This window comes from Labrus mixtus, chromosome 4, assembly GCF_963584025.1.
Source record: "Labrus mixtus chromosome 4, fLabMix1.1, whole genome shotgun sequence".
NCBI lineage: Eukaryota > Metazoa > Chordata > Actinopteri > Labriformes > Labridae > Labrus > Labrus mixtus.
In genome coordinates this window covers 9,011,526-9,025,981 of record NC_083615.1, presented here as the reverse complement: position 1 = coordinate 9,025,981, position 14,456 = coordinate 9,011,526, and the positions used below count along the sequence as shown (strand labels likewise).

Genomic DNA, 14,456 nt, shown 5'->3' with positions numbered 1-14,456 from the left:
CCTTGATGGATCACCTGCCAAACCAATCACATTTCTTAAACCCTATTGGTGAAGTCTGCCTGACAATGACCGCAAGAACACAAGGTGAACGCCTGATTACTTATGAAGGAATAAGTATGATTAAAAATGTCAACAAATGTTTTTTTTTTTTTTTTTTTTAAAAGAGTCATATGAGATGTTAAAATATGGTTGCAACATTAAAGTCAAACTGTCTCGAGTCCAAAGACCTGACACTTAACTTCTTCCACATGGAGAGGACAGATCAGAGAAAAAATTCCAATGAAAATGTGAAAAGAGGTTAGGTGTCTGCTACAGTAGTATAGAGATTTCATTTAAGCTGTCCAGTCCCTGAGGAGACAACGCAGAGATCAGTGAGAGTATGAATGGAACAGCAGCTAATGAAAAACATTATTGAAAGAGAGAGTGTGTGGAGAGAGGAGCCCAAGGCAGCCAAAGGCACAAAACCATTCAAATAAAGGCTCAGTATGCCTGTTCTAACCTCAATCACAATTATTTTGAGTCCTGATTCAATTTTCTCTCTCTCTCTCTCTCTCTCTGCACAGAGCATGTAGCTATGGGTTATCTGGTTGGATGGGGGATTTGTTTGAAGTTTTCCAAAACAATTATCATGCCCCTTATCAAAGAGGCTCACATGTTGTCATGGCATGTCTTTTTCTGCATGTGAGGATGTGACGAGGACAAAAGTCTGTGGATCAGTATTGGCATATGATCTGTAAAGCAATTAGCTGGTAAGTTTTCCTACCTTGCACAGGAGGAGATGCTTGGAAACCAACATCCCATCTCAAAGAGGGGTCTGTTCCAGTTTCTTTTGCCAATGACTGTTTGATAACCACAACAACTTGTATTGAATGTTATCAAGTTTCAAACATTCCTTGGATACCAACTTGACAAACATTATCAGTCAATGTGAGAAACAATGTTTTTGTGTAAAAAATGAAATATAACTAATGCCATTTTTTTTAATAGGATGTTCATATTATTCCTTGTTATTGTTGGTCATTTTATGATCTGTGTGGAATGTTTAGTATGCTTTTTAAAGAACTCCCTTCATCCTGTAAGTATGCACCATAACTTCTTTTTGACTTAGCAACTTGAATGGAGGCCAGGGAGAAAAAACATTTCCCAGCCTGTTGCAGTTTTTAAATCATGTGTCCTCTACTCTATGTGATGGCTCCAAATCAATGAGACCTTGCCGACCCAGTCTGCTGGATCAGTGTGTGCGTGTGTGCGTGTGTGTGTGTGTGTGTGTGTGTGTGTGTGTGTGTGTGTGTGTGTGTGTGTGTGTGTGTGTGTGTGTGTGTGTGCGCGCGTGTGTGTATTAGCAGGTGGTTAAAGTGTATAGCAAAGGTGCACTAGAGGGGGTCACAATGCTTTGATTCGGAGTCTATACAGACACATTTCCCAAGGCCTGAGCAGAACGAGAAAGCTGACTGAGGATAAGTTATAACTGCTGCCTTCTTCTGACCAATTTTCTAACAACTGAACAGAGGGTCACATTTTCAAATTGAATTAATTAGTTCAAAGTTGAACTCCTGTAAGTGTTCAGGTGTGCTGCTCAGCTGTGCACTGCGCCCCAGCATGACAATCAGTCAATCATGTTACAATACCTCAGGCCCTCTGAACGTGTTGCCCTCACCAAGGACTTTTAATTAGATTAGCAAAATGACATCTGACTCTATTTAAAAGGGTGAAATATTATATGCACTAAGCACCGGACTGGAAAGAGTTCCTTTAAACTTTGTCTTTAATTCATAATTGCATAATAATGCACAAACCTTCACACACTTTCTACACAGACTTCTCTCTGTGCAAGGAATGGCGCTAACAAACACAAAACCTAGAGGGAAACTAAAATCCCTGAGCAAAAGTGAAGCAACTCTTGGAAAAATAAAAACAATCTATATAAAAGAAAATCCCAGAGCAAAAGAAGCTGACTGCTTTTTAATTTTTCATCTCTTTCCCCATGTATTGCTATTTCTGAAACGCTGAAAATAACTAATTTCCTTTGGCTGACCATAACGGTGTCTGTTTGCAAACTGACGTAAACATGGCTCCACGCTATTTAACCGAGCATCATAACCAGCATTCCAGAATTTGTGCTTTGTGTTAATAATTTGTACATTAACATTCCATACAGACACTGTATCCCACGAAGCCTATTCAGTGCAGCTGTAGACCAACACATTCACTTTTAATATCTTACTCATTAAAAGTGACTGCACACAAAAACAGCCCTTGACCCAAACCCTAAGACTCTCGCCCCAGCAAGGGGTGAAATAACTTGAGTGACAGACAGATGTACAGACAGTTTTTTTCTCCCTCCAACATATTTAGAGAGTAAAACATAGCATTGAGCAGGGAACAGCAGAAGCCTTGTTGGCTGCAAGGACAGACAGGCTCATGGTGAGCCAGTGAGGCAGTGGGCTGGAGGGACGGGGAGGGCTCACCAGGCAGAGGTTACAATAACACATTTCCTTCTACCACGCCATCAGGCTGGATAGACATGCAGCCCCCTGACAGAAGGAAACACTGTAGCTTTAACTCCACTACATTCAACTGACAGCCACACATTTGAAGAGTAAGATTTTTATGCAAAACATAAATTCAGTTTATAAAATGTATTGCAGTGTGACAGATTATACTGCCTTATAGTGTACGATAGATTGCAGGAGCTTCCATCCATCTATTTAATTCAGCTTATATTGGGCCGGGTTGTGGTGGCCGCAGGCTAAGCAAGTCAACCCTAACTCCTCCATTGGGATTCCAAGGCATTCCCAGGCTAGATGGGATATATAATCCCTCCAGAGAGCTTTGGGTCCACCACGGGGTCTTCTCCCAGTGCGGTGTGCTCAAAGAACCTCCAAAGTAAGACATAACAGGGCGACATTAGCTACTGGGCGGCAGTCTGTCGGGGACTTGGGTTGGGAAACCGGAGGGTCGCCGGTTCAAGTCCGGAAATTGGCCTGGTAGCTGGAGAGGTGTCAGTCCACTTCCTGAGGACTGCCGAGGTGCCCTTGAGCAAGGCACCGCACCCCAAAACTGCTGTGGAGCGCTCACTGTGGGCAGCCCCCTCACTCTGAGACCTCTCCATTAGTGCACGTCTATAGGATCCTGTTTGTGCATGTGTGTGTGTGTGTTCATGTTCATTAAACAGTGTAAAACCGAATTTCCCCTCGCAGGATTAATAAAGTATAACTTCTTATTATTACAGGAGGCATCTGCTCGAACCACCTCAACTGGCTCCTTTCAATGTGAAGGAGTAGCGGCTCAACTCTCCCTCCAGTTGTCTGAGCTACTCACTCTATCTCTAAGGCTGAGTCCAGCCATCCAATCCATCTTATCCTCACTCGTGAAAAGAGCCAAAGATACTTTAACTCCCTAAGAGTTAGTCTACTGTCCCGCAGCCAGGATGAAGTCTGCATTGTTTCTCCTTCATCCAAGGTTTGAAAATCAGTTGGAGCCTCAAAAAACTTCTCTTGGGAGGCTGAGAAGTGTGATACTCCAGGAGTTGGAACACATCCTCTGGTCCCCCTTTTTAAAAAAATAGGAACCACCACTGTGGTCTGCCACTCCACAAGGACTGTCCCAGACCTAAACGCGACCTTGAAGACATTTCAGCCAAGACAACCCAACAATGTCCAGAGCGTTAAGCATCTCAGGGCGAATCTCATCCACAACTGGCGCCTTGCCACTGATTAGCTTTTTGACTACATCAGCGACCTCTGATCCAACACACCACCAGGTGATGATCTGTTGAAAGCTCTGCTCCTCTCCTCACACATGTCCAAGACATACGGCTACAGATCAGATGATATGACCACAAAGTCGATAATCTATTGTTTGCCAAGGGTGTTGTGGAAGAAAGAACACTTGTGAACTTCCCTATAAACATGGTGTTCGATTTGGCCAATCCATGTCTAGCACACAAGTCCAATAACAAAAGATTCCCTCTAACAAGTGAGGTGACTGTTTTTCATTTTTGTCGATTCATAGGAGTTTGATCAATGGCTCTTAGTATTGTTCCTCCCCCAGGAATTGGCAATTCTCACTTAACCTTTATATTATTTAAAACAAGTTATAAATTTGCCTCAAAAAGTTTTTGATACTGTAAGTAAAATATCCTGATAAAAATACAAAAATAAAATAATTGGATGAACTATTTTTAATGCAGTATTTTCTAGTTCTAATCTTCTTTTGCCAAAGGACAGAATCCAAAAACGTATGCTACTAGAAATAATGAGCAACAGTGCTGTAGGGAAATACAAGGGGCGTCAAGATTAGAGGAAAATGTATGCCGCATAAGCGATTTGAAATTAATAAAATATTTGTATAGTCTGCCCTTTGTAGCAAGACAGAGGATTACAAAATACCACTATCCATCAGTGAAAACAGCCAGCCTTGTCAGGCCCTGAAATATATAATCAATTAATAGCTGGCCGTGTTTGGATTTATAGTACAGTTCCAGTCAGAGGGGTTCAAAATGTTCCTGCTTGTTAAATAAATCATGGCAGCAGCAGCAGCAGCAGGGACTTTGTTCTGGTTTGTTTCTTGTGAAGACACAATGGCCAGACTCAACCTGAGGGATTAGCTGCACTTCCTCCCTGAACCCCGGACACCAATCAAAGGCCATGAGATCAGATTTGGGATACCACTGTTCCAGATGTGCACGTGAACACGCTGAGAGGAGAAATTAACAGTTGTTTCTTCCATTTGTTTTTCACATATTCTACTGACTGCAGATATTAACATCAAGGACTATTCTACCCGCTCTCTCTGCTTCTACCTCTCTCCGCACACACACACACACACACACACTCTCAAACACACACTTCCTGGGGCTATGTGAGAGTGTCTATTCATTCTGCAGAGGCCAGCTGCACACCTGGTGACAGCCCAGGATGGTGGTGTTGGCTCAGGTCAGAGCTTGTGAGGGAGGGGAGGGCTGAGAAGGGAAGGGCTGGGTGAATGAGCCCACAGGCCTGTCCTTCTGGGGTCTGCTTAACCTGCACATTCCACTTCATTTAACGCTGGGGCAAGCACAGGAATGTCCTCCCATGTAAGGGATCACTGTCTTTAAGTTGGGTTCCTCGTGTGATTGAAAAGACCCTTCAGGAGGATAAATAGAGATGAAAACTGGACATGTTGTGTTAAGTCAACCAAAGTCGAACTAGCACCAATTAACCTGCCCATCCTTTAGAGAGCGGACACTCTGCTTTAGTGTCGCGTTAACAAGTGTTTGTTTTGCAAACATAGCTAGGAAAACTTCGCTCATTTTTGTTTCTGACTGACCATAGCCTAATGGAGAGATATCTGGAGTTTGACAAGAATCCATCCCTATTGTGAATGGTGAGATTCACAACAGCAGAGGGAGACAGCCTATGACGGGCTACAGTTCCACCTCTTGTGCTGCTCATTCCTGGCAGTGGTGTAAGCAATGTTAGCCACATGGCAGCCTTAATATTTTGTCCCTCAAATGCTTTTTTTTTAAATGCATTAATTTACTGTAGACTACTTCCGTTGCTTATAACTGGGGTTACTGTGTTGTTAGCATCTATGCCTGCATTTATCGGCCTTCTGTTTGCACCAGCACCTCGTTCAATAACCGAGTGCTGGGAACAGTCACCCCCCCCCCCCCCCCCCCCCCCCCCCCCAACCAATAGCTAGTAATGATCATGCATAAAAATATTAAGTTTTGCACAGTGCATCAAGTTCTTCCCAAACACACACTCACTCTCTCTTTCTTTACCTCACACATATTTCATGCACAAGCACACACACACACACACACACACACACGTACTGTAAGCATACACACATGTGCCAGGAACATTCTGTTCACCTCCATCACTGAAATAGTCGGTCTCTTATGGTAACACAGAAAACTTGACTGACATAATTGCCTCAGTCTAGAACAGAAATCAGAAGAAGAAAGTGCAACGTGTAATCAACCCTTAAACACACTCAAAAAAATAAAAAATGTGCATCCGATTACTATTCTGTTCAAATATATGAGATTCTTTTGGGAGACTGAGGTGTTAATATTTGTGCTGTGTGTCAGGACTGGAAGCCTGTGCCTGTCTAGCAGTTACAGCTGCATTGGGTTGTGTTTGTGGTTTGAGGCCCTACGCGTTTCTCCGAGCGGATTCAACCTCTCAGCCTTCAGCAGCTGGCAGCCATCAAGCTGCTGGCAACGCACGCATACACACTCGCGAACTTGCACACACATGGTCACACAGACGTCCTTCCATAATTTCCATGGAAGTCAGTGGGGAGCCAGATTGTGGTTGTGCCAGGGGTTTTGGAAAGAGAAGGAAGAAGGGTACTCAGCTAAGTCCTGGACCTCATGTTCGGTTGGCTTAGGTGAACAGAGACTCAGGGCAAGAGTCAGGATATGGGCTGCTCTTGTTGCTGTGAATGAAGGTAATGAAAGAATTGGACACAGATGGGTGAGCCATGTAAGGTACAGTTTAAAGGATGATCTCACTATTAGAATTGGGTTTTATTTTTGTGCTTTTGACAATCCCTACTAGTTGTAGTCTGACATTAAGGAACAGGGCAACGTCACTTAAAGAGCAGATGAACCAATTAATCAAGCAATCAGTTTTGATTTATATTGCGGCCAGTCAGAACAACAGTTATTGCAGGACACGTTACATAAGGGAGCACATCCGGACTGTACTCTTATTTTTTACAGAGACCCATAAAAAGTGCCAACATGTGCAAGAACTTGGCGGGAAATTAGGTTCATGTTTAGATATCAAGACGGGGGTTAGTCATGGAGATTTAAAAGATGTCTGTGTCAGAATATCAACTTTGCAAGAACACTTTTTTTTACTTCTTTCACATCCTGGTAGATTTATTATATTTAGAAGCTAGCTGTTTCCCTGTTTTCAGATTCATGCTAAGCTAAGCTAATCAGTTTTCTCCTGAAGTTTGATTGTTCAGAGAAACCTAGGAGAAGGACTGAGGCTCTCAACCTATTCTTCGCAATGCAGTAATCACATTTTTTAAAACGTTTTTAATCTTCCAACATTTAGATTAAAAAATATATATTTTTTGCATTTATATGATTAAAAGCATGTACTGTCTGGTCAAGGCTGCAGGTGAACGATGATGCATATATACCTTTCTATATATAGCATATATTAAAAAAATAGATTCCCAATATTGACACAGTGATATGTAAAGCAGCCAGTGAGTATCATGCACATTAGTAATTTTGTTTTGGTGCCCTGGAGTTGAATACCCAAACAGACCTTACAATTTAGGATTTTAGTTTGTCAAATTTTGAGTCTGTTTTCAATTTGGGACGGATTGTTGAGGATTTACTGTAAAATCATGTTAGGCTGAAGTAGCCAACAATGTTAGCATTATTGTGAGAGCGCATTAGACTGAGATCTTTAAAAGACACAAACCATGTTAAAAGTTAAAAGCTGTCATCTCATTGGTTTGTTTGCAATGTCTCTGGCAGCTATTTTTTTTACCCCAAGAAACTTTGTTGTAGTGACGTTATTGTGTTAACAGATTTTAACTGGGGACCAAGATATCATGACAGATGCAAATTATTTCTTGAGCTATAAAAAAAAAAAAAAAAAAACGCTGGTTGTGATGGACCGGAATTATCACTGACACACTTGGGAGCTGTCTATTACAACAACCAGTATCCCATCTGTTTGGTGGGACACTTTGGGTAAAGACACTCTTGTTTTTGCCGCCACAGACAAAATCCCAGTTTAATGTGGCTTCACGCTGGGAAGCCAACATGGCAAAGGTAACACATACAAATCTGGAGCACAAGCATGCAGTGAAGTTTCTTCACTGCATCAGTCAAACACAAGACTCTTCCACCATTCTGGGGGGTTTGACTAAGCCTGCTGTTTTGCCTGGCTACTAAACAAAACCTCGAATGACCTACTTTCATTCCTACACCAATTCCTCCAGCCTTTGCTTCTTCACACACGCACGTCAGCTAATACAGTGGGACTAAATGAGGATTGAAAGTGTGAAGTGGATCGCCTAACACAAGACATACAAAGCACTACTGATATCAGCTTCCTTTCCAAATGCAAAGGGAGACAGTTTCTAACCCAGAGGATAGTCCAGTCAAAAAAAAAGTTGAAGAAATCATATCCCGTGGGGCAAATTGTTTTTTAGAATACAAACAAGCTGTTTGGGATGAGAGTGCACAGTGGTAAATCACTGGCCTACAGGCTATCAACAACCTCCTGCATCCAAAACACAATTCAATTATGGATTGTGCAGCAACTATAGAGTAACAGGAAACATTTACAACAGCAACACTAATTATGTTTGGATCCAATTCCACAGGAAGTCATTACCATAGATTTCATGAATATCTTTATCATCCAAGTTAAGGAAGAATTTCCTTCTCTGGTTGGGATAATATTTGTGTTGGTGTCAGTGAGAGGACAGCGAGCAGAGCGCTGAGGACAGGCGAGCAGAGCGCTGTGAGCGGGGCTGGTGTTTCTGACAGAAAAGGGAAGGGCTACAACGCCTGGAAGAGAAAACAAGCAGAAGCATCTGACAAATGTCCTCTCCCAATCTTGGCTAATCATCTCCGCTCCAATTTTGCAGCTCATATAGGTATAGTTGAAAACACAGACTGATTTTTCTGTTTGAGACGAGAGAAAGTTCCATGCCAGTGCTGAAGTCTGCAGCAGGAGAGCCTTGGATTCAAATTTCCTTACACGCTGTGAAAAGCGATCCACGCCACAAGTCCACACCTCTTCCTCTAGTTTGATATCCCCAGCTGAAACACAGAGAACTGGCCTGTCATTGCGTATTAACCCAAGATGAAGAAGTGTACTACAGAGGCCCCTGCTAACCGCTATGAGATCAACTGATAATGACTTTCTTTTATTAAGCTTCTGATGGGACGGACGACCCCAGTGTTGCGAAATACACCTACTTAGTGAGCTAATATGTGCTGGCAGCCAATCTGTAATCAAAAGGAAGGAAAATGGCTGTTTATTAAATCTACAGTTGTGCAGACTTAAGCTAGCCTCAGAGCACGGCTTTTTGCCGAGCGGCCGAGGGCAGCATGGCAGCTTAAAGGCTTGTAAGGAAGAGGAGGGCTGCGGGATTCCTCTTTGCTCTATTTATTTTTTGCATAAACTGTTTTTACACAGTGACTATCAATCTGAAGTGCCTTTATATAAGACTCTAAAGGTCTGTGGGAGAAGCTTCCTGAGAAAAACAAAGTTAAGTATCAACTGTAATCCTTCATCCAAACTCACGCTGTTCTTCAAACACTTCAGACACACAGCACTTACGCAAACATCTTTACGTAAGCAAAGTGCAGATCTACTCCTCGTCTGCTTCTTTTTTAAACATCATAACTCTATCGATCACAACAAAAGGGCAGAGCTGTTAAACGTCATTCAGTCTCTTTATGTCTTCAACAAAAAAAAGAAGCAGTAGCTTGGACTTGTGGCTCCGCTGCTGCCATACTGTTAGCCTATTTTTTTTTTTTTCATTCCGCCGGAGTCATTTAGACATTTTATAGTGTCTGGCCTCTTCACTTTTCCTGTCACCATGTGGTGGCTGCATTGTGGCCCTCAAAACGTGCCTTTGACCCCCTTAAGGAGGCCAGGGTCTCGTGTGAGTGAGGTGATGACTAGCGTGGGTCAGCATGGTCTTGTTTAAACATTAGAGACCACACAGACAAGACACGGTTAGGACAGCATATGTACGCCATGTGTGTCTCAATTACAGGCAGGCCATGACTGGTCAACTGCTTAGTACTGCAGCCAGAGATGAGTGTGAGCAGTACAACGCTCTGAACACAACAATCTATTATATCCTTAACTTCACTTTTTAGATCCCGTCAAGCCAGTTGGAGCCCTTCTGTCTTTACGGACCATAATAACATGTCATAGAGATCTTCTCTCAGCAGAGGGCTCCAGCCACAGCAGAGTCACAGATGTTGTAAATGTTTGCATCTTTGCATGATTTTGTGAGTTACAGTCATCCCTTAAAGCTCTTATAGGGCCATGTTACAGATTTTTTTTCCCTCAACTGTTTATAGGTTCTTGCTTTAAATTACACATGTATTTTTATCCCTGCACAGGTTATGTACATTTCTTGTATAAATCTATTTTTAATTGCACAATTTAAGTTTGTTTCATCTAGGGCTATTCTTTAAATCTTTTCTCGGGTTAATATATATGTATGGGAGGGGGGCGTCGGTTTTGCGGTTTAATTTGTAACAAATGTTTCATGTCATGTATGCCTGCTACTGGATGCTTTGAATTTCCCTCGGGATCAATAAAGTATCTATCTATCTATCTATCTATCTATCTATGTTTGCAAGGAAAAGAACCCAAAGCACGGCAGACACAATGGTGTTAGTTGCTGCAGTTGCTTGGATAAGAGCTGTTTACAACAAATGTCTTGTGTTTTTTTATTATTATCTCGGTAACTCCATCATAAAGTAATGCAATCTGAACCCTGCAAGTAAATGTGTCCATCCTCTTTTTGTTTTAAACATATGATGTCTTTGTATCAGTATGTTGGGAAGGAATAAAGTGAATTTCTTACAGCTTTGTTGTCTAGTTTATGTTCACTCCGAGCTACCCAGCTACTGTCAAATGGAAAACATTTTTTAAGAACAAATGTTTATTTAAAGAGCCCCTATGACGTAAATAGACAACAGTCAATAATAATGTCGTTTTCTCTGTAGATTAAATTACTATTGAAAGGTCAATCTTTCTGCAGCATTGAACTTTTAAAACACAGCAGAGTGTAAAATAATCTGCCATCTGCGTGCACATGCTTGTTTTGAGCCATATAGTAATATTCTAATGTAAACTACAGAGCTGTCTATCTTCCAGCTCATATTCAAAACAAAGACACTCTCCATCAGTACAGCAAAACACACTCCTGCACTTCAGAATTAGAACGATTCACAGTTCACACCGAAGTCAGAATAAGAAAGTGTAAACGCTGAAATATCGGAGTCTTTTCATATCTGATTGTGTATGTAAACAAGTGTGTGTGTGAGCGTTTTATTTGTTAGTATGTGTGTGTGTGTGTTTGTGTGAATGTATGAGTGACCACAAGCAAAAACAAACAAGCACACTACAACGCTAACTAGCCCTGAGAGCTGAGGGCACCTTTCAAGTGGCCGGGGCTGACACTGCAGCCTCTCACACCTCCTCCTCTTCCCCACACTCACAGGTCACAACGAGAGCTTTGATCACTCGCCAAGTCTGTTTCCCATTCACACTCAGCACGCTCATTGATTTTCCATAAGCTGAGGAGCTGATAGGACCCCCCCCCCCCCCTTCTCCTGTCTCCTCTTTAACACAGGTGGGCATGTGTATCAGTATCAGAGGGGGTTTAAAATCCAGAGCTGCTACATTCCTGCAGGTCTAAGGACATGAGTCCAGATGAGTGATGACAAGCAAGTGCGGAAGAAGTGCAGGACAGAAAGATTCAAATGCATAAGTTGGTTTGTGGAAGTGTTTCAGAGATCATCTGGGGAAAATGTTTGACATTAATAATCAGGAATAAGATGAATCACTGATATTGCATCCTGAGCTTCACTTTCTAATCAGGACTTCAGAGCTGCTTTAAAAATAGCACCCCTTTGGCAACAGAATACCTCATTTGGTACTTTATTTTTAGACAACAAAAGAGACCTGCATCTATACTGCTCAAGTCTGCCTGTCTATAAACTGTCTATCTATAACCCCTAGGACTATTGTGTGCAACATCTTTGGAGGAAAATGTGAAAAAGTGACCCGATTGCCAGAACTTAACGTCTTATTGTTTTATGGTAAAAAAAAATTAATAAAGCCGGAGTGCCATAACAACAAATATAATAAAATATCAATACACTTTTTTTTTATAATACTTTGGCTATTATAATCCCATGTTCGCCTGCCATGGCTGCCATAGAATATTAGTCCAAAGATTATCAGAGTATTAACCGAACAATGTCGAAGCACACCTTATCTGAACTACAACAGAAAACAGAGTAATGTAATATAAACATGTGCAATAAAATGTAATATTAATATTATCATATATTGTGTTCTGAGTCTTTTGTTGTTGTTGTTGTTGTTGTGTTGAAAAACTGTAACCACTAGTATTATATGCATTGCTAAACAGTCATTATAAAAGTGAAGTGTTTTTCTTTGCAATTTCTCTGCTCCCTTCTTTTCCCCTTGCCCCACACAGAAAAGAAAAAAAAAACTCTTCATTAACACAGGAAAAAACAAGGCAGAAATAGAAAGTTGAACGGGACAGAGACTCCTTACCTGGTCCCTCTGGATGCATGGCAGAGAGGTCCGGCGATGTGACTTACTGTTGGACTGACTGTTTGCCATGTCTGAGGCTATCACAGAACTGGACCTCCTGCGCCTTTTAAATACAGGGACCTCTTCCCTGCCTCCAGTCACGGGGGTGCAGCCCTCCTTGTGTCTCCCTTGGTTGGGAAGGAGCTTGTCAGCATACCTCGCCAGCAGGATGCCCAGCACTCCAACCAGGTACGCCACGTACGGTCTCCAAGTGGCCCGGACTTTGTGCAGCGAGAAGAGTGAGATAGTCCTGACTAGGCTGATGAAAACGATAACAGATATGCCCTGATTCAGCCGCGCTACCATGAGTGCGCCGGTGGCCACGCAGACGAGCACGACCACGGCTGCTGTGGAGAACGAAAGCAGCTGCTCATCTGTTCCGTCCAGCAGAGACCACGCCGCTGCCTCTCCGAGGTGGCACAAGGTTAAGAGGGAGAGGGCGGTCTGGATTAGAACCCCGCAGCGGATTAAGTAGACCCCGACCCAAAAGAAGGCACATACGAGGGTGAACAATGGCGAAAGCACACTCCAGCAAGTTTGCAACAGCTCCGCCGCGCAGCCTGAGACGAAGTGAAGGGGAGACGATGAATGCAGGAGTGTGTTGTCAGCGCTCCAATCTGCACATTTGACCAACAGAGCGAGAAAAACCGAGAGCGATCCCGCACACACCGCACTTCGGAATCTCTGGGAACCCCATACTTTTGTGAACATTAGCCTCACCCACGACTCGTAATCTCGGTCACGGCACAGTGGGATGACACATGTTTTCACATAACCATTGCGTTCCGGTGCGCTGATGGTTTTTTCACGAGTACTGTTTTGCGCACCGGTGCTGTCAGATTCTGCAGGCATCGCCATAACTCATGACAGATATGAAGAATGAGGAAGACTGTAATACATCTATACCAGCAGGGTCATGAAACAGGGCATAAGTTAGTCAGCAAACAAGCATGATTTATTGCACGCATGTTGGAAAAGTACAGCAAATACGCACCGATGCGTCTCCCTTTACGCACAGAGATTTTGTTCCTCTGAACGCCTTCTCTTTGTTTTTCCAGGTACGGGTGAAGAAACTACTGCCTGAGACAGCTAGAGAGGAGGTGAATGACAGAGTAACTCAGATGTTGTACAGATCTAGGGCACCGGTTCTCTGCACACATGCGTCCTCTTTTGCTCTCCTTTTGTCCTCGTCACTTTGTGGCTCCTCCAAGGCCCGGTCCGTGCAACAGCAGCAGCAGCAGCAGCAGCAGCAGAAGTCTTTGCAAAACATCAGTCCAAATCCGCGAGCATTCAGCGGTAAAACGCGCTCCCTGTGTCCATTGTTAGTCCACTTCCCGGTCTCTCCTAAAACCGCAGAGGCTCCCTTGTTACTTTCGATGATAAACGCTGCTTAGGAATTTCAACATTAAGAGTGGGTGTCTGTCTGGTTACTGCACGGCGTTTTGAGGGTAAATCCGAAGTGTTTGTGGCCAGCTCTCCAGACTCATTCACACCCCCGAGTTCCGACTTCACACAGGGAGCAAAATATTGCAGCAGTGCAACCCCCCTAATCTTTCCTCAGCCAACCCAGCAGGCGTTGTCCTCATAATCAGACAATTCTTTGGATTTTTCTCTCTCCTTAAAATATGTGTTATGAACATTTTAAACCAATATTAATATGAAATCTTTGTTTCCTTTTGTTAATTTAAAATGCAGCTAAACCTGTTTTTGTATAAAAACGGGGTTGACCTACATACAATCCTATTGAGCTTCTTTCTGAAAGGAATAAATATGGTGCAAGGAGCATATATTTCAGGCAATGCCTTGTCCCAATGGGTGCATTTTGTTTATAGTTTTTTTTTTTTGTCATGGTTACCAAGCAAAGTTGGGTGTTAAACCCCCTGTTCCAGCAGGGGATAGATGTCTATAAATGATGAAGTGAGAAATGGAGGCTCTGCATGCCAACTGTTTGGCAGTGAAATCCCCAGACTTCACCTCTGTGGCTTCCCCCACGCTTGACTCCTAATGTCCCCACTCAACCAGGTCATTGAAATATTCATCTCACTTTAAGTGTCACTGATGATGTGTTGCGTCACAGTGGAAGATTTCCCATCAATGTTTCAGTGCTCGGGT

General features: G+C 42.8%; 1 protein-coding gene across 2 annotated transcripts in view; it reads right to left on the bottom strand.

Annotated features, from left to right (window-relative positions):
- The window catches only part of pde3a (phosphodiesterase 3A, cGMP-inhibited), a 77,003-nt gene extending 63,153 nt beyond the window's left edge, over positions 1–13,850 (bottom strand). For both annotated transcript variants that reach the window (XM_061035698.1, XM_061035699.1), the window contains exon 1: positions 12,306–13,850. In XM_061035698.1, the coding sequence (XP_060891681.1) occupies positions 12,306–13,202 (897 nt within the window). In that variant the 5' untranslated portion in view covers positions 13,203–13,850. The remainder of the gene's footprint in view (positions 1–12,305) is intronic.
- Positions 13,851–14,456: the final 606 nt, after the last annotated feature.